Source organism: Idiotropiscis lumnitzeri, chromosome 10, assembly GCF_059441095.1.
Source record: "Idiotropiscis lumnitzeri isolate Australia: NSW breed Sydney's pygmy pipehorse chromosome 10, RoL_Ilum_1.0, whole genome shotgun sequence".
In the NCBI taxonomy this organism is placed as follows: domain Eukaryota; kingdom Metazoa; phylum Chordata; class Actinopteri; order Syngnathiformes; family Syngnathidae; genus Idiotropiscis; species Idiotropiscis lumnitzeri.
Window position 1 is genome coordinate 7,051,935 of NC_142400.1, and position 25,333 is coordinate 7,077,267.

At 42.5% G+C, this 25,333-nt stretch overlaps 1 protein-coding gene across 2 annotated transcripts in view; it reads left to right on the plus strand.

Moving 5' to 3' along the window:
• Window positions 1-25,100, plus strand: part of ube2e2 (ubiquitin-conjugating enzyme E2E 2) — a 36,896-nt gene extending 11,796 nt beyond the window's left edge. For both annotated transcript variants that reach the window (XM_088307706.1, XM_088307705.1), the window contains exons 4-6: window positions 19,157-19,289; window positions 22,458-22,605; window positions 23,458-25,100. In XM_088307706.1, coding sequence (XP_088163832.1) covers window positions 19,157-19,289; window positions 22,458-22,605; window positions 23,458-23,555 — 379 coding nt within the window. In that variant the 3' untranslated portion in view covers window positions 23,556-25,100. The remainder of the gene's footprint in view (window positions 1-19,156; window positions 19,290-22,457; window positions 22,606-23,457) is intronic.
• Window positions 25,101-25,333: the final 233 nt, after the last annotated feature.

Consider the following 25,333-nt stretch of genomic DNA (forward strand, 5'->3'; position numbering starts at 1 on the left):
CGGTGTCACCTTTTAAAAGCCGTTTCCATTCTTGTATGATTCCCTCCAACACCCACCCCCCTCCCCCGCCCCTCGTCTGTGTGCTGCAGTCAATGCTTATTGTTTGATGTTTTCCCTCTCTCGGGCCTTTTGAGGACGAGAGATGTTGCCGGCGAGCCACATGCGGCGCAGCCGTCATCCCCCTCGGGGATGCCGCGCAGGACGGAGCTGTTTATCAGCTTCCGTGACGACATCATTGATGCCGCCTTTGTTGGTTTACTTTGAGGAGATGATGTTGTTGTTTTCTGCCTTTTGTTCCCGAGGGCGCCAGTTTGCCGTCGTCTGGCCGTTGACTGTCTTGTTTATGGCGGGAAACGCCACGGTAAAGGTTTCGCTGCAGATTAATCAAAGACATGCCGATGCGTACAGAAACGCGTGGCGTTAAGTCTTTCTGAGAGCCTTAATTAGTCTTCGGTGGTTGCAAAGAATGTCCGTTAGGTTCTCGTTTTCTTTGATTTATTCGGAAACATGTTTGCTTAGGCGCATCAAAGACGCTTTGTCGCAATTTGAGGAGACTTTGTTTGTGGTGTGAGGTGACGCTATTGATGATTTCTGTCTTTTTACCCGAGGCGTCTGGCAATCGACATCTTTGTTTACGGTGTCACACAGCTTCATCCAAGATGATATAAAGTATATTGACGACGTATCTGAATTGAATCGGGGCAGATTTGCAGTTTTTTTATCATCGTGATTGATTATTTACTTTGTTGATTGGAGTTTGGGGTGATGAGAATGGGGGTGTTTTCAGGCTTTGTTCCTGAGGTGCCAGTTTGTCGTCATCTGGCCATTGATCGCCTTTCCGTTTCACTGCATGTTCATCAAAGTAATTATTATCAGGCGCCGATATTCGTCATTTTGCCGGTTATCGGCATTTAAAGGCTGGTTTATTTTGTCTCGCTGCAACCCACTTCTCTCTCTCTGCTGTGCTCGTGGCCCTGCGTGCAGAGGCAGATTGACCCACCCACAGTTTGGTTACTTTGCAAGCAATCAGCAGTAAGCTGCCTGTTTGCTTTTTAACCTCGAATCACACACAGTACAGAAGAGTTCTCGCAAGTAGAGGAAGGTATAGCGAGAGACTTTGCCGAAATTTTAATAAATGCCATTTCGCTAAAGCAAAAAAAAAAAAAAAAGCTTTAACATGTTTTTAATCACTAGTAGTTGAATAAACATGTAGTTAAAGACTCTTAAACTAAGTCAAGTTTTGAATTTCTTATTTTACAAAAAAATCTTGACACCATTTTACCCCTTTTTTTCTGGAAATGAATATCGGCTTTACATATCGGTTATCGGCCTCCATCACTACTAATAATCGGTATCAGCTCTGCTGTTCATGTTCAATTAACATTGTGTCGTTTATAATTTGAAATATTTTGGAATTTGAGGAGGCCAACCAGCCTTAGACGGACGGCCTCGTTTATTGTGCAACTGAATCACTCCCAAGTGCTAACCACGGAGCTAACTTTTAGCGTCAGATGCATTTGATGAGTACAAAAAATGAACTGTGGACTTGTTGACGACTTATTTGGCTTTGAGTTCATTGATGTAAAAAAGTTGTCTCGAACGTTTAACGTACGTTGGCTTCATTGCGTTCCTGTTTTCGTTTGATTCATCAAAGACACGACATATTTTGAGTATGTAATACTTGATGAGTTGGTTGTTTTTTTGAGATACTTTCGCTCTTTGGAAGCAAACCAGTTAGCACACGTGTCACCTGACTGTCAACAACCGCGTTTTCACGTGACAATCAATCGATCCCTCCAGTCGTCTTTGGCGCTGATACCCAAGGCAAAAGGACATTTTGTTTTCCTCGAGGACTCTCATCTATTTTAACCCCGCCCCCTCCTTCACTTTTTGAAAATAAAACTAGGTTGGCTCACATGAAGGATTTAGCCGGGGGAAGTAATTTGAAAGTAAAATAATCACCAGAGGAGATTTTGCAGTCTTGGTGGGGGGGCGAGTTGCCCGGGAAACAATTAGGCTTCCTCAAGATAATCCCTTTACAATGTGTGTGTTTGTGTGTGTGTGTGTGTGTGGGGGGGGGTACCTTAATGTAATAATTACTCGGTGATGATCTATACGGCAACAGCGGCGGTGATGGCGAGAAGCGACATTTTCTCAGGCGCTCGTTTGGTATGCTGCTCGCTTCCCGCTTTTCGCCCGGACCGAGCTCGCTTGAAAGGTTATTCATTTGAGCGGCTGCGACAAATGGAGTCACAGGCTGTTGGCCTTCTTCAGGAGGCAGGAAGGAGAGCGCCGCTAAAGACATCCACTTGGGAGCGTTCCACAAACGCAGCACCGGCCGGGTGGGCGGGTTGGGGCTGGTATGGGGGCCAGTTGATTTATGTCATCGCCACTGCCTTGCTTGCCACCTCGCTACCAAATTGTCTTTAGTTTAAATCTGTGGAGAGTTTCACCTTGACTTGTTGTGCAGATGTCGTCATTTCATTCAGTAGATGTGCGAATTTAGTGGTTCTCAACTGTCGGCATGGCAAAACTCAACTTTTCCTGTTGTTGCAAAAGTCTTGGCCCTGATAGTACAGAACAGTTGACAAAAAATGTATTGATCACAAATAGCTTTTGGATGACCCGTTTAATATTGTGATTGATCTTTAGTGGCCCCAGCAGATTTGTGAGCAATTTTTTAATGTTTTTTTTACAGTACAGTAGACACTCACATATAATCTAATCTAATATAGTATGACATGGACACGGCACGGACATGTCACTGACAACGACACGACACCGACACGATACCAACACCGAAACGACACAGACACGGACACGACACAGACACGACACGGACAGCGACATGATGCCGACACGACACGGACACAACACCACTACGGGCACTGATACGGGCACCGACACCGACACCGACACGACACGACACCGACACGATACTACACGGACACGACACCGAAACCAGGGTCTCATTATAAGACCTGAACGAGTCATCATACAATCAAGCGACATCATCATAGAAGGCGACAGCAAAGCAGCAGATGTCGTTACGTCAAACCACAGGAGCCAATTAAATTGGAGTAGTCGTCAAAACAAAATACTTTCGTAATAATCCAACCCGTATCCCGCTAAACCAGCGCAAATGAATATACGCGTCGCTCCATCTGCATGTATGCTCCCTGGAGACGGCGCTTGTTTTTGATCGATGCTGCGACAATTGTGTATTCGTGTGCTTCCGCGCTCCGATTTGTTGTCAATATTATTTTTAGTTAATTGATGAATGAAGCTGGAGGTTGTTTTGCACCGAAATCCTGCAAAATTTGCCAGACAGAAACAGATAATTAGATGACAAGGGCGTCTGGTTGTGCGAACAGCGACTGTTGCTGTCAAACAACACTGAGAGAGAAATGAATTAAGTGCCAGGGTGTTAAACTTCACACTTGTGTCCCGGCATTCCCTCACTCGCAAGGACCATCGCGCCTCTCTTCCAGCTCTGATACTCCCTCAGAATTCAGTAGCGGTTTTGCCGGCTACAACAACACACTTGAGCGTTGAGTAAGCCTGGGTTGTTAAAAAGTGATCAGTCGGAATGGCGACTGTGTCAGCTTGTCAACATCAAAGTGTGCAGTCTGTTATGTTTACTGAATTTGAAACGTAATCTGACGATTCTCGCACTTGAGCGCTGCTTGTGCGGCTAGCTACTAGCGTGACCGCTGCTAAAAAAAAACAACAACCACAAAAAAAAAGGCTGGCAACAGGTGACCCAAACAATGCAGTGTCAGCCTAATTATTTTTTTTTTTCAAGGTGACATTGTGTATGGCAATATAAAAGCCCCAAACACAGTCTGGAAGATAAATTAGCTCAGCCATTACGTTGCCAACGACTTCAAAATCAAAAGCGTACCAAGGCATTGGTGTCCTTATTATTTGGTAAGGTTTAGTTTGACGGTGACCTTTCACCACATTGGCGGTGTGTTACTGTCATGCATAGCATAAATTGTTGCTGTGGTTAGCTTGACTTCCTCTTTCTGACGGTGTATATGAAAATAAGTACTTGAAGGGGGGAAAAATGCCTCAAGGTTTTTTTGTTTTTTTTACCAAGACACCTGAAATACTCTGACTTGTTTCAGCCAAAATATTTATGACGGCCTGAAATTCTGAGGATTTTGACCATTTTTGGTCTCTAAACGATTAATCGATTATCAAAAATAATTAGCAATTCATTTGAGTATTTGGTGTTGATTAATCCTTGCAGGCGACTTTACAAGGTTTGCATTACTGTTAAAGTAGGCGATTCTATTCACATAGCGACTATTACGGCTGTGATCCTACGCCGGTACCATCTCCGAATCCGGCCCGTTCACTGGTTGACTTTCACAGGTATTATCTGTTTTTGCGAATTACAAAAAAAAATAAAATAAATGAAAAGGTGTGAATTTGCCACTGCCAAATAAAAAACTAGAATTACTATTATAAAGTTAGTTGCTTTCAACTCGGGCTGCAACAATCAAATAATTTTAGAATTAATAATTCTATTCATAATCCCAATTGGATTGAAGTGTATTTTGCATAAAAAAATGCATCTGAGATTAAGCATTTGTCCACTGTTATCTGCAACTTTGATTGTGTATGGCTTTGAAAGGTGAATCCAGGCCTGGTGATTGACGTGGGCGTCAGTGAGTAAATTTTGAGTTGTGGTTAGCGGCTGGCTAGTAACTGGCTAACTCTGAGCCAGCCCGTTTCTTGCGCAGTGCTTGTGCGTCAGTTGTTGCCGTAGAAGAATGCCAACGTCTTGTGTGGATTATCGCCGCCTACAGGACTGGAGTGTAACAGCACCCTGTCTGACAGTTGATTTTCAATCAACGAGTGACAGATCTTTTTTTTTTCTTTTTTGGGCCATTCACGCTACTTTTATTGTTTTTGCAGTTTGACATGCATTGGAATGCGTAAAAGATGCTACTCTGTAGTTTAGATTCCAGTCAGGTTGATTTGAGTTATCTCCCACATCTGCCGTCCTGTCTCCTCATTTGTTATCTCCTCACTTGTCACTTCCCCCTCCTCTTTCGTCTCCTGCTGTGTTTATCAGAAGGACACGTTGGATTTAAGTCGTTAGTTTTCCTCATTCATCACGTCAAAGAGGCAGACGGAGCTCTGCGCCGTCTCCCTCCACAGAGGCAGTGGTGAAACATTAGACGAGGTATTTCATTCTCTTCGCACGGTGATATTCGTATCTTTCGGTGTTTTTAATGTGATTTTTTTTTTTTTTCAATTGACTCCGGAAAACACCTTCTGTGGGGAAGAAAATCCTTGAAACATGGCTGAAAGGTTTTAATACCCCAGAGGAAGTGGGGAAGTATGGTGGTTGGTTAAGAAAAAATAAAGTGGTGAATAATTGATGACGTGCCAAAAAAACGGTTAGTTTTTTTTTTTCTACTGCACACTTTAAAGGAGACGAACTGCCCACACATCAAGTGTGATATTAATCAACTTAGTAATTCTTTTCTGCCTATTTCTGAAACTGTACTTGTTAGTGATCGGCATTTTGCCGATTATTGGCATCGGCTTTTTTTAAAAAAAATTATTTTATTTTGTCCAAAGCCCGATAAAGTAAAAGCTGGTTTATTTTGGCTCGCTGCAGTGCGCTTTTCTCTTTCTCTCTGCTGTGCTCGTGACCCTGCCTGCAGAGGCAGATTGTCCTACCCACAGAACCATCTGATTGGTTCATTGTGCATCCAATCAGCAGTGAGCTCATGTACTTAATGGCATTTAAACCGAGTCAAGTTTTGGAGTTTTTATTTTTCAAAATTTTGACACCATTTTACCCCGTTTTTCTACAAAACGATTAGCGTCTTCAAATATTGGTTATCGGCCTCCATGAATCAGTATCTGCCCTGAAAAAAGCATATTGGTCTACCACTAGTGCTTAATAATCTGCTCAGAACACAGCCACAGTCACACTACACAGTGAAACATAATGCCAAAAGCAAAAGGTAAGCAGAGCTGCACTGAGTTTTGTTGGATGGACAGAATAGTGATTGCATCTGATAAGCAGCATATACTTGAGTTCTTCCTTTCTCTACTTCTTATTCGTGCAAATGTGACATACACACATATAGTTGTTATATAGTTGTTAAAAAGTTGTCATGGTAACGGAAGCGTGACTCGCCACTGGCTCAAGATTGACAGAAAAGTGTTGGCTAACAGCGTTAGCTTCCGGTTTGTGGCACACACTTGATTGCTTGCTTGGTGAACCTCAAGTTGAGAGGGATTACTTGTTTCCAGAGAAGGATTCTCTGCATGCGCCACATTCACTAATCTGTACACCAGTTAACGCGTGTTCTTATTGGCTCAGCTGCACAAGGTATCGTGGTCTATACACATTTTTGGGGTGAAATATTTCCACACGCTTGCAGCATAGTACAGCTGTATGCCGTTCTGCGAGTGTGTGTTACGACAGTGTAATAAGCCGACACAAGTGTTGTGATATGTTTAAAGTTGTCGTTGACTCCTTGTTATTAAACGTAAAATTTTCGCAGGAGTTTCACTCCGCTCTGCCGCCCTCGTCCCTCACAGCCGTTCCCGTTGTGATGAATATTTTAAGACTAGAAGAGATCGTACTCGCTGGAAGCAAGTGACCCGAGGCAAAGCGCTATTCTCATCCACAACTGTCGTATTTTCATTCTCTCTGATGCAAACAGATGTATGAAGACCGTGTCGCCTTGTTGACCGGACATGTCGCTCGTTATAGTCCGTTGACGGCAGCAGGAAGGCGAATTGAAAATTTGTGTGATTCTTAAAAGTTAACGATGTCATTTGGGCCCTGAACGAGTTAATGTGTTCGTCAAACCCAACAAGACCTGAGGGTTAATTTTTCTGTCTGTCAGCGGCTACTTAAGATGGTGGGAAAAGATGCTAACAATGTGATACATGTGTCCACATCAAATCTTTTATCATCTCCAAGCAAGCCACTTTAATGCTCAATCCATCCTCGAACTCATCATCTCGGCGTTATGCCTGCTCCGCGTTGATCCGAGGGGAGACCTTGTGAGTGACACAGCCAGCGTCGCTCTTCAGCGGCGGCGCCATTAAGCGCAGCAGGCGGCGTTATCAATATTCATGACAGGGAAGGAAGGGGGGTGTGAGTTTCAGGAAAAGCTCCTGGGTATTCATTGGTGTTCGACGACCCGTGCGGCTCGACGGCAGTGATTGTTGGCTGAAAGATGTGGAAAAAAACAAGCCAACGCTGTTTGCGTTTGACCTCGGGTGATCGATTGCCGTTCTGTAGTCACCCCTTACGTCCTTATGAATATTGATGAATTTTGTCCACCCTTCAGTCTGTGTGATTTTTTTTTTTTTTTTTTTTTTCCCTTCCCTCACGTGACATTGACCTTTTTCATGCTTTTACCCTTTGACTGCACAATGAGAGCCTCAAAAGAAGCATGCCTCGGTCGGACTCAGAAGCGCTCCCATCAAGGTGAACCTGAAGGGGGGGCGGGGGATGAAATGTGCGGAATATGCAAAGTCCAAAGCTTCTTTTCACACAGAAGTCCTTCAAAATTGCTGAATCGATGCAGTCGGCGATTCGTTGCTTGTACATGCGACAAAATTGAATATGTACTGAAGTGACAACGGAACGGTGGCCGAATGGTTAGCACGATGGCCTCACAGTGCGAGACAGCATCGGGCGTGGGTTCGATCCCGGCTCCGGCCATCCTGTGTGGAGTTTGCATGTTCTCCCCGTGCTCGCGTGGGTTTCCTCCGGGTACTCCGGTTTCCTCCCACATTCCAAAAACATGCATGGCAGGTTGATTGGACACTCTAAATTGCCCCTAGGTATGAGTGTGAGTGCGGATGGTTGTTCGTCTCTGTGTGCCCTGCGATTGGCTGGCAACCAGTTCAGGGTGTCCCCCGCCTACTGCCCGAAGATAGCTGGGATAGGCTCCAGCACCCCCCCCCCCGCGACCCTAGTGAGAAGAAGCGGTACACAAGATGGATGGATGAAGTGACGACAGATCAGGAAATAAACTGACGTTATGTTTCACACAGAACCCAGCAAAGTCGATTCACTGCCTGCCCTTTTCAAAACAGCATTTTGACATATTTTTCAAGTTTATATTGTATTCTGTCAAAATATAACCATAGAACTGACCTAAAAGAAAAAATATAATTTCTTCTTTTACCAGAATTTTTTTTTTTGTCATTTTCTGTCCGTTATTAATCAGCTGTAGGACATGAGTTGGTTTCCCCAAAAACAATGGTATCTAACCCAAAAGTGAAGAAAACGAGAAGCATTGACACCTTCCCCGGTTTGCAATTACCTTACGATGTTATAAGATCCCAAGATCACTTGAGCATTCTTCCTTGTTACCACAAAAAAAAGAAAGTGTGAATTTTTGTTCCACTAATGGAGAATAAGCGAAAGTTCCCCGTACTGGCAATATATCCAAATGTATTTTTTTTTGTTTTACCACTCGTGGATTACAAGAGGGGAAAAGGAGGAGGGTTATGAATAAAAATAAATGGATGTTTAAATGACAAGAACTGATGTTTGTCAAATTACTGCAGTAAAGAAGCAAAAACAAGACAAATTTTGAAAAAGACCAAAACAGGCAAGGCCGCCAAAAAAACGGGAGAACAAACAGTCATGGAAACAAAATCCAACCATGGCCTGACGGACGTAAAAAGTGCCTATTTGCAAAACTTTTATTTTGTAAACATGCCATAATGCAGGCGTTAGGGCTCTGTTACTAGGCAGATTATTGGCGGGAAGACTTCCTACTCCCCATGCTGTCAATGCCCGTGACCCAGAAAGAGGGTGGAGGAAAAAAAAAACTGGCTCAAAACAGAGCTAAACATATGGTCAACATGCCCCCCCCCCCCCCCCCCACACCGCCCCCCCCCCCCTTAAATCTCACACAGAGGGACCGTGTCTTTCGAACTTGTCCAGTTCATCATTTTTGCCACAAATCCAGGAAAATAATTTTTTCTTTGCGCGGAAAAGAAAACATTAACTCGTATTTAAAGGCACCCCCTCAACCCCCTTCCCGCCTGACACCAGCCCCGAGTTTAATTCATCCCGAATGTTTTCCACTGCGCCACTCGTGCCTGATTCATGTGTGTCATCGAATCCTCAGCATTCTCGTTTGTGAAGGTACCTCAGCGGTAAACATTTGTCCCCGGGGTCGTAATTGATGGCCTCGCTCGGGAGCGTGAAACACGGGAGCGCTGTGGACGGTTTGCGGTTGCGACAACGCTCCCTCACTGTCGTGGCAGACGAGGTCGTTGACAAACGTCATTTTCGATCAGGTGAATAAAGACGATTACTTCAACCAGGTGTAGCGTCGCCCTGACGTGACGTCGCTTTTTTTTTTTTTTTGTCTGAGGTCTCGCCGCACAACGGGTGTATAAATTGCGGGAGAAAGACGTGGCAACATCCTCTTGGAATGGCTCTTTAAAGACCTTTTCCCTCGTTTGTCTGCGTGAAATGTCATTAACATCAAGGGTGCACATAAAATGCAGACTTATTATGCCCCCTGAAAAACTCATCAGGATAAAACGAGTGTTTTTTTTTTTTTTCAGGATTAAATCTTGATTCTGGAAAAAGAAGACAATGACTCATTGTTTGAACTAAAGGCAAATGTGACGTTGTCTGGATTTACACTGCAGCTCCAAATGCTGGATAATTCTCAAAATGCATAGAAACAATTTTTTTTTTTTTTTGATTATTTTCTGACATCACAATTGCTTGATTGATTTATTACTATTTTTACTGTCAATAATCTATCGGAATTTATTTACCTTCTGCAAAAAATAATTAATATTACTGTGAAACTGTTCTTTGTGTGTCTCGGGCTATGTTCACACTGCAGGATCATGATACCCAGTTAGGATTTTTGGGAAAATCGCCTTTTGTGTATTTGTTCACCTTGCAAAAACAAATGTGACTTCCAATGTGAACAGAACGCATCCGTGATGTGAGTGAGACACATTAAAAGGAAACGTCACTCATATGTCGACTGCGTTTTACTGAAGTCTGTATGGTCCTGCGTGTCGTGGCTCATTCCCAAATGACGGAGGAGCGAGGTGGGAGGAGGTAGAAATATTTTGGGGATATGAGGCAATGCACTTCTGTCTCATTTCATCATGCTGCAGATGAATCGGATTTATATCCACATACAGAGGAGACCCAGGTTGAATTTGAAAAAAACTCGGTGATTGCCGGTGTGTGCTTTTTTTTTAAGGGTAATTTCTAACTGCTTTCTGTTTAGTTTGTCTGTAATTCCAAATGGAAACTCGTAAATTTGAGAGAAGAGTGAAAACAGAAGTATTTTGAGATCCGCATAGTTTTCGCTATTGTACATTTACTCCTATTTAATCCTGCTTTTTATTTATTTATTTTTTTAAATTGCGATTCCAGACAGCCTGATCACCTGGCTTCAAATATTTGGCTTTTTTTGCAGTGCTGCTGACTGACTCATCTGTTGTACCAAATAACTCACACATTATCACAGTCTCCTCCTCTCCCATCAAATTCACCAATCAGAAGCGGCGTGCTACTCGTGACAGGTCATGCAAAGAGTGCCGAGTTTTGAGATTGGTCGAATGATGTCATAAAATTTGGGGGTTGTTTTTTTTTTAGTTGTTTTTTTTTTTTTTAATAATTTTATTTTTGATAAGGGATTATATTTATTTGTTACATTTGTTTAATTATGTAGAAGAAAAAGTGGACATACTGTATGTTTGCATGAAAAGTTTAATGAGAAACAATGGGTATGATACAAACTTTCGGCCTCACAGCTCAGCCTTCAGTCTCCATTTGAAGCAAAAATACCAAAAAAAATTACATAGCTCTTACATAAATCTACAATCAACAATTAAATGAGTATAAAAGTTAAAGCATTTTTCATTGTTTTACTTAGAGGATTACGTAATTACACATTTATATATATATGTCAATTCTTGCTTCATTGAAGTAGTTTTGGAAAAAAACAAAACGCACACACCGCCTGTTTGGCATCCTTACGATATTGGAGTAATAACTTGTAATGTTTTGTTGGTATGATGCAAGTTTCTGTCATACTTGTAAATGTTCGCATCGTGAATATCACTCTGAAGTTTGATTTGCGTGGAATGGGGAGATTGCGAACACACGTCCGCATTCTTGTAGGTCCACTTAAATCTTAAAGACATACTAGGTCCTATGATGACTACAAAAATATGACACTGACACACTAAATGCTTGTCTTATACTAACAGTCTTTCATGTCTGCCATTATGATACTCCACTGTCAAACACTCCCGTCCTGTTGGTAATTGCTTGTACGCTGTTGTCATCCTGTAACGCCAAACTCTATCCTTGCGCAGTATATAACTTGTCGGGAAAAAAAAAAAAAACTGCATCTTCATGTGATATCGCCTGTCATTAAAAGTGAGCGATGGCACTAAAACCGTTATCAACACTCACAGCATTGTCTCGTAAAACGTAGCGTCGGTCGCACCCGCCATCTTGCGCCGACCTTGCCCCCCCCTTCCGAGGCGGCTCGTTGAAATAAGACGGCATTAAAAACACGGCCGGGGTGGTGGAGAACATTTTCTTTTTGCCAAGCAGTTGTTTTATTTTTTTTTTTTGGGCGCCAAAGTTCCCGAGAAGTAACCAAGCGGGCAGCGGTGAGAATTTCCATATATATGGAGTGACCTTTTCTTTCTCAGGATGCATTGCAGCCATCATATTCGCCTGGTTTAATGGCGAGCGGACGCTTATTTCATTGACGCAAATGTCAAAAGATAAACCGGTGAGGCCAGGTAATCTGCGTTCACATCTAACGGCGTTATGGCCGCAATGAGACCATTCCCGTCATCATCATCACCATCAGCGCCACGCAGGTCAAGTCGGTATAAGATTCTGTAGGTCTCCGGGCTATGATTACATCTTTTTAAAGCATATTTACCCTGAGATTGTTGAATGAAATGAAAAAAAGAAGAGCCAGCTCTTTAAACGGGAACAGAGCTTAACGCATTCATACCAGCTGACTAAAAAAAAAAAAATGGATTTTTGACGTCTTTAGCCGTCAATGGCAGTGAATGAGTTAAAGAGGAGGCTCTGGAAAAAGAGCCAAAATTTGTTTTCGACAATGTTGGTCGCAATTTGACGATAGGATCTTGAGGATCGTAGCAATGAAGAAAGATTCGGATTGAAAGGTTCATTTAAATTATGATTAAAGTAAAATGATGACTTCTATACCCGTCAATGGCAGTGAATGAGTTAATCGTCGGCGTTCCCCCAGTGTGAATATATGCCCGTGAGTGTTACTTTGTGCTCCATGTTTTTAAAGTAATAGAGTAACATCAAAGCAAGTCATTTCCTTTCGCTCATCCGTGGAATTTTGCATATTTTTACCGTTATGCTAGTTGAGTTTCCTTAGACGGAATTATATGGTTTGGTTGAGCATTTTTATATTTAAATATGCAATATTGAATTGTCTGTTTTATTTTTGTGTTTTGGAGTTAACTGCGAGTGACAAAAAAAAAATTATTTTTGGAGGGGGGGGGGTGACTGTGTGACAGAGAGTTTTCCTCGCTTCCTCAAACTGATGTTATCCGCCAGTCTTCCATTTATTGACAGCGAAATGAAAAGCAGTGCGTCGTATCTCACTCCCTTCATAACATCACATCCGCGAGCCACTTTTGGGCCCCGACCCACCAGTTGAGGATATTGCGCATGTTCTCCTGTCACGGGTGTGTTGGGGACGCTAGAAATTGACGTTCACATTCAGCAAAATGTGACATCATAGAGCTCTGCTTTTTATTTGTGCTTTGTGAACTGCCGTCCCGCTTGGCCATAAAAATGTAACTTTGGCTTCTACCAATGCATGATTTCATGTCAATTTCCCTTTGAGTGCACTCTCATATGTAATGTAGCAGTAGTTGATCTCCTTTTAATGCATTTCAATCACATGACAATTTGTTTGATGAGACCACATGTGATCCCCGTTGGAACAACAAATTATTCAATGTTGTCAAATAATTCGCCTTTCAGGGAAATAAAGCTTCCCTTTTTGGAGCAGCAGTAATTGAATGTGAATGTGTGCGCGCCGAGCTTTTTGAGTACGGCCGTGCACAAATAAAGCCATTATCTGCATTATTTACTCTTCCGGCTCACCCCCCCCAACCGTGGGCACGCCGTCTCCTAATGGCGCCACCACTCTCTTCACATCTCCTTTAGCTGCGTTGACGCTAACAGGAGAAGAGCTTTAATGAAGCAATCGTCTTTACCGCTGACCGTGAAAGAGCCCGGCCGCCAATTAGCGTGCGGCTACGTGGGCCAGACGTGACGCAATTGACGCCGTTTGTTTGTTTTTATAACGCCGTTTTAGGGCTAAAATGGTGACCTACCACTCATGCGCTTTGTTACCTCCTGCTTGTTGGTATTGCTGTCGTGTGTTTCACGTTCGCTGTTTGTAAAGAGTTTTAAAACGATGCTGCTGACTATTCTTGCTGCTGTACACAGTACACACACATCAGTATTATCAGATACCGGCCTTATTTCAAAGTATTGGATACTCCGAAAGGATGCCAATACCAAGCCACCGATACTATGCATTGAACTCTGGAATCCACAAATTGACCAGCGTTCACTGACCTCTGAACCCTTCTGGCATTATATTCCCTGAATATTTCTTTAATGTATTGAGGACCGCCAACGCCATTCAGTGATTTATAGACTAGTAGCAAATGTTTAAACCGTATTCTATTGCCGACTAGGAGCCCGTATAAAGTCTTTAGGACTGGCAGAATATATTCAGATGGTCTGAACGAGCTGCAGCTGTTTGATGCCCTTTTGAGCAAGCCAGTAATCAAGTCTACTGGAGATATAATTCTGGATACATTCCTCCTGATCTGCTTGGAGCATGCAGCCCTCGAGTTTGGATATGTTTCGGAGGGTAAAAGGCTGTTTCACTGGCGAAAGTCTGATCCGAATCAGTCACCACGCCAAGGTTCGGGAATTTTTGAGACAGTGAGTCTTTATTTAAATTAATTTAAAAAAATTTAAGAAATTAACTAATTTAATCCCATAAATTTTCACGGGAAGAAATCCCTCAATTCCAGTGTTTTTCTGGGTTTCGACTGATTTTGCGAGGCCAACAAAATATCGTGTTCTAAAGCTATAAAAACACGGAGCTATGAGACAAAAAAAACGGCAAAGACGTATAAATACGTCTTTGGGAGGTGGGGATTACGTTTTTGAAAATGTATATCTATGTTTTACGGATTGAATGAGTTAATTAATTAATTTGTTTTAGACACCGCCACTTAATTGAACGTTTTCACTTGTGGATCTCGATAGATACAGCTGACGTAATTTATTCTCTACATCCAATGCGTCTGGCTATTCTCGTTCACGTTCACAGCTGGATTATTTTCATCTCTGTTGATGCATCCATTGTACTGGTTTATCGTTCACCGAGCAGTGGTGTTTTTATGATCCTCCCTCGTTCTCCGTTTTTCAGCGAGCGACAACAAAGATTCCGGCGAAATAAGCATTTTTTTATCTCCTCGGCATCTGACGCGGCGCAAACTCCGGCCTCTGGCTAGAGCTGAATAATGCTCGCCGTCTATCATCAGCACATCGTGACTCGCTCACCACACACACACACGCCCAGACCGTGTCAGAAAAGCGTGTTTCACGAGTAAACACCTCATGACCCTCCACAAAGAAGCGGTCTAATGTAACACCAACAATGTCGGAGTCGCTCTGGTTTGATGTGGTTCTCTGCATAATTCCTGGAAACGCTCTTGGCTGCTTAATTCTAAACATTTGCTTTGCGTTTTCCGATGACACGCACGCCGATTCTCCAAAGTGACGAGGGCGTGACACGGGAACCATCTTTGAAACACATTTAGTGACACTCGTAGAAAAAAAATAAAATTGTTGTGTAATTGATCTAAAGGATGTTACGGTAATTTTTCGAATGGAAGGCGGAGCCTGAGCGCCTCATTTCTGTCTTCCCATCTGCCTTTTATCTTCAACACTACATGAAGTGGGATTTAAAAAAAACACGGAAAATAGTAATTAAATGAATAATGAAGCAAAATTATCTGTCAATAAAACTAGAAGATTATACGTTCTACTTTACTTTCTTTAATGTACCACCATATCTACTCTTTGGATTCTAGCCTCGGTTTCATTTTTTTATTCATTAATCATCTGTGTGTTTGTCTCACACGCCATCCTTCGGTCTACCGAATTAACTCATTCACTACCAGCCGAGTAAAAAAAAAAAAAAAAGGATATTTTTGGAATTAAAAAAAAAGAAGATATTTGACGTGTTAAGCCGTCAATGGCAGTTAATGAGTTAAAAAATAAATAAATAAATATTACACGAGAATGATTCATATACTCGCCAACCTTTTTGGAACTGCTTCATATTACTGATTTGATCAATGTTTTCCAAATTAAACGCAAATGTTTTTTTCTGATTCAACACAAAAGGTAATCAATCTGCTTTGCTGAATAAATTAACAAATAATTACTGCTGAGAGACTGAAAGTGAAGCATTTGGACAATTTTCGCTTGAACAATACCGTTGAACGATTACTTGATTATTGCAGTAAGTGCGTCAGTTTGATACTCGATTAGTTTTCAATTAATCGATTATCAAACCAACTACTGACGCCCCTACCGTCAGCCCAACGAAGAATAAAAAAACAAACAAATAAGCACATTCTGCTGCTCCCGCCGCAACAGATGCCGAGGCAGTCAACACGCAGACGGCTAATCCGAGGTCACAACAGTGGCGCCCACGTCACTCACAGGACACATCCGCCCTTTGAAATCCACACACACCCCGTCACAAATATGATACTGTGGAACACCAGAATGACGACCCCTAGTGGACAACAAAATATAACACCTGACATCCACTATTTGTATATTTTGCTGCTGTGTGTGGCTAAAATCGCAGTTGTTCGAGAGTTTATAATCACTAATTTCCCTTAGCCCATCTATGGTGTTCGACAAAAAAAAGCATGGCTTTGTTGGTGGTCCGAGGTGGGAGGAAGCGGACCCCTGCTGTTAGAGCACCTTCCCGCCTGAGCATAATGGCGGCGGACAGGACCTCGGCGAGAATCCCGCCCGCTAATGCATCCCAGACCCTTGAAACAAATGACCCAAATAGTCAGTGAATCAAGGCATTTGGCTGACGGCAGCAGCGCAGATGCAGAGCCGCTTGCTCAGAAGCTTCTCGCAGACGTCCGCGGAGGGAGGACGCCAGCTGCACCCTGGGAAAGATTTACATCCACAGGACACTTCATTAGGTACGCCTGCAACCAGACGGACTTTTTTTTTTTTTAAGAGGTGTTCCTTTAACAATAGGTTAGGGTTCAAAAGCAAGGGCTGTGGAGTAAAAATGGGGTTTGAAGTTGTGAAGTCAAGTCTCAGTTAGGGTTTTGATATGGAGTATCGACTTTCAAATTAAGGTTTGAAGAAAGGGTTAGGGTGTGAAATTGAGCTTAGGTTAGAAAAGCGTCCGTGAATGACGCCACCTTGGGAGTGGTTTGTTAAACATCATTAGCGGGCGAATTTGCTATTCAAATCCGCTTAGCTTATTATGGTCTTATTTGTCTACTTCTTCTTCTCCATGAACGTGCCCAATGCAAGTAAATACACGCTCTTGGTGTTATAGGGATTGTGGTATTTCACGCCGTAACGGTGACTAAATATGCCACACAGATTCATTGAATAGATTCGAAAGGCTGTTGAACGTCTGTCAGCATGTGCAGTACATGTGTGATAGAGCAGACAAACAGCAACGTCTCTTGTGTGAATGCAGCGCACGCACCAACTGCCTGAGTCAGCTGTGAATGTGTGTGCGCTTTATTTGTTTGTTTGTTTTTTTTTTAACTCTTCTAATGCTGAGAAACCCCTGCAGGCGGTGGTGCAGCCGTGTCTCGCTTGCCGACGTTGACCAGGCGTCACTGGCTGTTGCTCTCTAGTTCACCTCTTTCGCTCTTTCTGATTTCTTTTATAATCTCATGCTATCGCTCTTTGTCCATTTCTCATTCTTTATTATACTACAAATCATTTTATTGTGCTGTAATTGTTGGTTTAGTCGCACCTTTTTCTGAGTTATACAGCATGACCCTGGATGCTGATGAATCGTTGGATAAATTGGCAAACTGTCCTTTCTAATGAAGTAAGGACTGTGAATGCAGGTATATTTGCAAAATATTTTGTGGCTGAGAAAACAACAAATTTCTTGATTTCATGATTTTAAAAGAAGATGTAACAATGACAATAAAATAAATGGCAAAGCAAAACACAGGCCAAACGGAAACACACACTACTTCCTGTTCTACCTCAATGTGGGCACTCAGGATTATTAAACAGTCTTCCATTCTAGACCGTGCAGGCATAGACAATCTAACACTCTTTTGTTGAGACGTCAATGTCTCCATTGTTCATAAATGAAATGTTGGTGAAAAAAAAAAAACGATTTTTTTTTTGCCGTTCTTCTATACAATATTGGTGGCACTATGTGCCAAAAAGCAACAACAATGGACCCTTGCTTCTTTGTAAATTGAGATGAGCCGATTTTCCCATCCAACATAACAACAAAAACAGAAGCTGTGTTACTTTTCACTTTCTCCACTGGGCTTATGATTATTTATATCCGGGATGCGTGCGGATGAGCGTTCATACTGCATACATAACCGATTTCTAACCCATTGCATTGTTCACACTGCATGAAAAAGTCCGAATCTGAATTGAGCTCCAGTGTGAACATAACCGAATACACTGCTTGTGTCAGAGGGAGAATTACGACATATGCGCTCGTTCGGACACAAATAGAATCCTCTCCTTCTATCCACCTGCTCCTCTATTCCTCCACCATCAATCAGTGAACGTCTACATCATCTATCAGTCTACTTGTCTGTCTTGCGATTGGGCGCCATAACCACAAAACCGACACTGCCTCCGAAATTCTCTGACCTTACACTCGACCCGTGTGTGGACTTTCCACAAAGTCCCGTGGAAAACGCTTGTGTAGTTTTGCAATACTGACAAACAATACCCTTTCGCTTTCATCTTCCCGAGAAGGTCACAATAAGCGTGACGGCCGTCGTGGTAACGCGATCGCCTCTTCTCTTATTTGTCCTATCTTCCCCCTCTAGGGAAAAAGGCAAATTTCAACATTTGCTTTGTGTACGGAGGGAGAGGGAGGAGCGGGGTGTAAAAGTGAATCCCAGCCGGGCCAACGTTTTCTCTCGGACTCTCCGGAGATGAGGCGGCCCGTAATGAGCTAATTAAGTAAGGCTTAGTCAGCGGGGGCCTCCTTGAAGAAAGGTGGCAAAGTAGATTACGCCTTGACACCGGAAGAGGACGAGAGTCAGTCCTATTTGTAGAGAATGAAAATAGAGAATCTTATTGTGAGGATCTGCTTTCAGGAAGTCTCTATTGATTTTGGTCCAAATAAAAAGAATCCCACCCAAAAAACGGCAATATCACAGCCTGGAGGGAAAGCCGGTGTAGGGCGCTCACACACGCGCACACACACACAATTTGCAGGGGAAGGCTTGGCATCGAAACACCCTCGGCGGTAATTACATGAAATCACAGGGATTGTTCATTGTTCCTCGGCTTTGTGATGTGGACATTGTCCTGGTGTGTCGCTGGCAGCGATCCAGCTCAGGGTCTTATCGCAAACAACAAATAAAGGAGGGGTCTCGATATGGAAATGGTATTAACTACACAGACGTGACTGTCGGCATTCAAGCAGCGGCTTGTCAACATAGAAGCTGCTTTCGATCGAAAAAGTCATTTCCCATTACAGTGTACCGCAAAGTACCGAGGGTGATACGTTCCAGACGCTGGAAGTGAATATCTGCAATCTACGGCGAAATGTGATATACATTGGAGAGTTGTACTCCTTCCACATGCTTTAAACACATCTAAACTTGAAAACACACCTTTCAAAGTAAAAAGCTGAAAAAGCTGTGACTTAATGTGAGCAAACACAAATCCTTTGCAGAGTCGCAGTTCACACGCATGCCACTAGGGGGCATTTCGCCTAGAGGAGGTGAAAGCATGTCAATACTTCAATTAACTTGTGTCCGACGCATGATGCTAATGCGTTTTTTTTTTGTTTCCGTGTGGTAGCGCTGGCCCAAAAGGAGACAACATCTACGAGTGGAGGTCCACCATCTTGGGACCGCCAGGCTCCGTGTATGAGGGAGGCGTCTTCTTCCTGGACATCGCTTTCACGCCAGACTACCCCTTCAAACCCCCAAAGGTTGGTCACTCTGGGGTCTGTGAACCCATGATTTTAAAAAATTCATATCTTTGTAGAGAAAGAAATTTAGGTTTTGACGGCATGGTGAAGATTTTAGATTAGAGGTTTTCAACCTTATTTTGTGTTTCAAATTTGAGTTTCAAGTTTGATATTGCGTGCTAAACAACGATAGGGTTTCAAATTAGGGTTTGCAGCTAATTAGAGGTGCTCCAGTTTGAAAAAAAATATTAATCACAATTATTTGAGTAATATTTGAAATAACGATTTTTCTGGGGGGTACAAAACAAAGAAAATGTAAATGGAAACAATATTAAGACAAAATAAAATTAAAAAAAAAAAAGGAAATGTATAAAAAAAAATTATATATAATATATAATAATTTTTTACAATTATACCAATTTTTTTTTAATTTTTGAGTGTAATAATCGTAATTGAATTTTGATTCATCACACATCAATAGAGCAAAAATTAGAGTTGTAAAATAGAGTTCTGTGTTTTAGACCTCTAATGGTTAGGGTGTCAAATTGGGGTTTAACGCCAGGGTTATGTTCTCAAATTTGGGTTTCAAGTCTGGGTTAGGGTTTTAAATTAGAGATTCCAGTCTGGTTTATGTTTTGCTGTTAAGGGTTAAGGTTTCCAACATAGCTTTGAGTTTCAGTCCAATAGAGCAACGCCACCGGTGTGAACGTTAACAACTTTGTTGTCAGTGTGCCAGCACATGCGGACAATATAAGTGTTCGCCGTGCAAGGGGCAAGCACCTGACACATCCCATTGCTAGCGTGGTGTTTTACCGCAGTGCACCCCATCACCCTGCTGACGCTCGCCACTCCGTCTTTGTGCTGCGCTGTCAAGCCAGCTCGCCAGACCCCGCCCACATTTCCCCTCTCCAGAGGGGCTCGGGTGTTTCCGCCTAAGCACTCCCTGCCCCCGCCCATGCTATGATGTGCGGCCAAAGACCACTTTTCTCATGCGCCGACCTCCTCTGCGGCCCACAGCTGCTCAACACTCCGTGGCGGTGTGAATTCCCCAGATAAGTGAAAACACTCAAACGGATGTCATCTTCTGTCCGGGTGCTTATTTAAGAAGTTGGTGGTTGATAACTAATTCTCTGCCACAGATGATCAGTTCTAGGCAAGTTTTTTTTTTTCTTAAATTGTAGATTAATACATTTCTGTTGCCCTTTATGAACATTTGCAAACATCTGTTTTTATTTTGGCAATTGTTGATCAAGTTTTTGCCTTTTTGTGACATCTTAAGGACCAAACTAGTAAAAGAGTTTTTTTTTGGGGGGGCGGGGCAATTTATTTTTTTTTTTTGTCAAAATCTTTTTCAATTGAAATTTTCAATTTTGTGATGGGTACTTTCAATCAGTAGAGAGTAAGAACAAATTTTCAACAAGGACAAATCGGTGGTGACGCAAAGTATGTCTCCAACAGAGCAATAAAATATCAAAAGTAAAGTACCATCATGTACCCAAATAACACACATTCACACCACACATTTCAGGGTTTAAATAAATAAATAAAAAACAGGGAAACATATATATTAATGTTGCGTTTTTAATAGAAATAGAAATGTATTGTTTCCATTACACTCAACAAGTAATGCAAAAAAGAATTACATTTTTTTCCAGATTAATTGATGACAATAAAATAGTTTTAAACTGTAATAACAAATAAATCCCTGAAAATGGTGGCATTGCATCACTTTGGATTTGAGATGAGCACAGCTTTCGAGTAGAAGATAAAGATTAAGCCGTGAATATCAACTCGTGAATGGATTTCTTCCTTACGATCGCCACAAATGTCACCGGACATCCTTTGGTCTATATTTTCATTTACGCATCCCGTGTCCAGGATTATATTTTTTTCCTCTGTGACTTATTTCTAGTGGTTGTATTAATTTCTATTGTGCAAGGTGGTCGTCATCCTTCCGAACCAGAAAGAGGAGCCATCACATTAGTCAAAACAAATTACATTGACAAGCCAAGTCAAAGCGTGCCATAGACGTTTTCTTTTCGACTCTGGATAATTTCTTGCGGTTGTGTTTATTTCTAAAGTCAATCGTATGAGCCTGCAAACCTCATACAGTGTACAACAGGCTTAAGGAACGTGGAGGGTTATTTATAACGTGCTGTCTTGTGGGAGTTTGGAGAATGCCAAGGCCTATTAGAGAGTTCCTCTATGTGTGTGGGGAGGGGGGAGAAGAATGGGGGGGGCTCGGGTGCAAGGTCAGAAGGACCAGATGTTAGTGGTGGGAGAACCGAGGCAAAACACTGAACTCTGTGTTGGACCTAACGGATGTCCAAAGCCCTTAGGATGTTTTGGAAAGGGTGGGGGTGCAGAGTTAAGTGACTTCTACCAACCTATTTACACATTGGCGTCACAAAGTGAGACAAATTTCCCATGTAATCGCCTGTGCCTTTCACGCAGAACCCAGTAAAAAAAGGTCAAATCCAAATTTCGGCCTCGAAGCTTTGCAGGTGTTGCCGCAGACGCAATCACCAACCACTCCGTGGAAATAAGATGTCACGATGGCCGGGAGCCACGAGCAAAGAGCCCGTAAAAGACAAAAAATGGCCAAAGTTTAGGATCATTCGGCACTTAAGGAAGATGAAATGCAATGCGTACCACAACAGCACTTTTGCGATGGCCAACACAAGGTAGGCGATATTCACTATTTAACCACCATCGCTAGTTAAAACACAAGAGGTCAAGGGATCGACATGGCCGCCGGGGCGCTTTCAATCTCTTTATCGAAGAAAAGGTAAAAAACTTAAAGGCATCATAAGCACATTTATAGGTGAGGCGCTGATGGCCACAACTCATGCTGACGCTACACTGTCATTTTCTGACACCCACGTCACTCACCAGGTCAGGCTGCGCTTAGTTAAAAAATTCACAGATACGACTGTGCAGTAGAATGTGAGAATGGCGACGGCAGATGGAATAAAATAACAGCACATTAAATGGCATGTTATGTTTAATAATGCACAATATTGATTACAATTAATCATTGGGGTAAATGGTTGAATTTCAGTAACTGGAGCCTTTTGGAAACACCCACATTCTGAGTCTTTTCTGTTCACATGAAACATACACGGAGAAATGCAGCAGATGCAGGACATGTGACACCTGGTAAAATGACGTGCCGTCGTGTGTTTGTAGGTGACTTTCCGCACTCGGATCTACCATTGCAACATCAACAGTCAGGGCGTGATCTGTCTGGACATCCTGAAGGATAATTGGAGCCCCGCCCTCACCATCTCCAAGGTGCTGCTGTCCATCTGCTCCCTGCTCACAGACTGTAACCCAGGTAACAACACAAACGCAAACGTTTATGATTCAAAGTGAATTCAAGCGGACGATTGTGAAAAAATGACAGGTGCAACTTTTCGCAACACACCCTGTACTGTTGCAACATAACAGAAAAGCTGCAACCCAACATTTGGAGGATTTTGAGGCTTCACACATGCAATAGACTGAGCTGTATTGTTTTTGTATCGAACCACTTAAACGTGGCGCGAGTGACAAAGAAAGAAGTGGAAGGAATTTTTTTTTTTTTTTAGTCAGTTTGCAAAAGTCATCAGGCCGGGTCTCACTTTCGCTTAGATTTTTTTTTTTTTTTTTTAATGTGGAATACCAAGCAATCGCGGCTCACCTAGTTTCTGGGTTTGGTCACGTGACATTCACAAGCTGAGCCCTTAGGCACTGTGATGTCATTTTCAGTCGACAGCAAGTGTCAAAATGGCCGCCACCAATTCATATTCCTTAATTCCAATTCCTTGCTCAATTCATATTCCGCAAGCGCAATATTAAATAATTTATTACCATTGACGGCTAAAGACGTCAAAGATCCATTTTTTTTTTTTTTTTGCTCGTCTGCTATGAATGAGTAATCAGAATACCGTGTCAAGAATTCTTAAAGCCGTTTAATGTGTCACATTTTATCTTATTCTGAAATGCGTGTCTTTTACTTTGAAGGCTTGCTCCATATTTCCGTTTCCTTCTTAGTGTGTTAAACTAGCGAAGCTCATATTACCTTAAAGCACATTTTTGAGTCGACTTCGGCTGGTTCTTTCCGGATCTTGCTGTGATTTCATGTGAAATGCTACTTTGGCCCGCCACGTTGCCACTAATGATATGTTGTCCCACTTTTTTTATTCAGCCGACCCCCTGGTGGGAAGCATCGCCACACAGTACCTGACCAACAGAACCGAGCATGACAGGATAGCCAAGCAGTGGACCAAGAGATACGCCACATAGATACACGCACGCACACACATTTGAGCCACGCTCGTCCTCCTCCTCCTCCTCCTCCTCCTCACTCTACCACTCTACCTCTTTCTCCCCCTTGGTCCGTCAAAGCACACTCACTAAGTGCATCGCTGTACCCAACCCTCCCCTTCTTCTTCTTCTTCTTCTGCCTCATCCCCAAACATTTTATGTGTTTCAAAAATTAAAAACACACAAAAAAAAAGAATATTAAACACACAAATCCTCTTTTTTGGTTCCTTGTTGACTTGAAAGCTTCTTTTTTATACAAAGAGTTGTAGATTGTGGGATTTTTATTTTCCAATATGTGAATGTTGGAACTTGGAAGTATTGTATTGGAAATAAGAGACACACACACACACACACACGCGGCGTTATAAGCAGGGGTGCACACAAGTGGTGCAAAGGTGCGCAATGACAGTGTTAAGTGCGGCAGATTTATTTTTTTCAGGTTGCCGCGTGTTTGTGGAGTTAGGATTTTGCATGTTCTTCTTTTGGGGGGGGGGCTTGTCGCGTTTTGTCGTTTGCGAACGAGTTGAACTGATTCGTTGCTTTTTCAGTTCCGTTTAGTCAAAGCCGCAGGGCGGCAACGGTGCCCGGGCAAAATTTCTTGCTTGAATGACACCGTGTGTAAAACCCCTTCATGGATTTCCCTCCCCTATTCATTTACCCTTGCGGATGCTTACATTTTTTTTTTTTTTTAAATGAGCACACACAAAAAAAATGGGTACAACTATCACACTGACTGCAAAAAAATGATGTGGCAAACGAAACTTTTTGACTGAGCTAACGAGGTCACCGGCGGCAGCTGCCATCTTAACTGGCGTGAACAAGCTTCCCTTTCAAAATTGCAGCAGTACGAAGAAACAAAAAGAAGGAAATAAATATTTATACACAGCGACCGGCAGAGTGTGATCAGTTTTTGCGTTCCTAGCCACCAGCCATGCCTGCCGCCTTGTGCCATCGCACATTTCGCACCTGCCAGTGACTAGGTTTTAAGTTCATCCCGTCAAATTGATGGCTGGGTTTAAAAAAAAAAAAAAAAGTACCAAGCAACAACTGCTGGTGTTCCGTTGAGAACCAGAGCAAAGTAATGTGCACCCCTGATTATAGGCATCATACTCATTGTCCTCCCACTACACACACGCAAACACAGTTACATCATTCTCATTTTCTGTTTTTGCATCTGGAAGAAAATGTGCGCTTTTTACTTTCTCCTTTTTTTTTTTGTTGTTGTATTTGTCTCGACGTGCATGGAACAGGAGCCTTCATGCTTTTTACCTTCCTCTGCTTTTTCTTTGTACTGTATGTAGTTTTTCAAAGACTTTTTTTTCAGGCAGACCACACGACAGGAAAAATAAAACAAACAAAAAAAAGTGTGTATGTGCGCGTGTGCGTGTGTGGAGGTCTGCCTGCGAAAAGAGGGCAGGACTTGTATATTTGACTGGCTACCCGCGCCACTGCTGTTGTGCACTTGTATTACTGAAAACACCCAATAAAAAAAAAACACACTGTGGTTGGCTTGTGAGAAAACAACTCTGCTCTCGCTCTTTGCTTTCCTTTTTTTTTGTGACATTTCCTCTTGTTTCAACAATTCTCTGAGTGCAGGGTAAGCGACTGCGTCGTCTTTTGGCAGGTAAGATTTGTCATTTCTATCTAGAAAGGAAATGAAAATGGCGATTAATGCTCTTGGATTTTTATTGGACAGTTGTGTCCACCTTGCTTCTTTGTTTTGGAAAATATTTTGCTGCATCAATGCAAATGCGGAA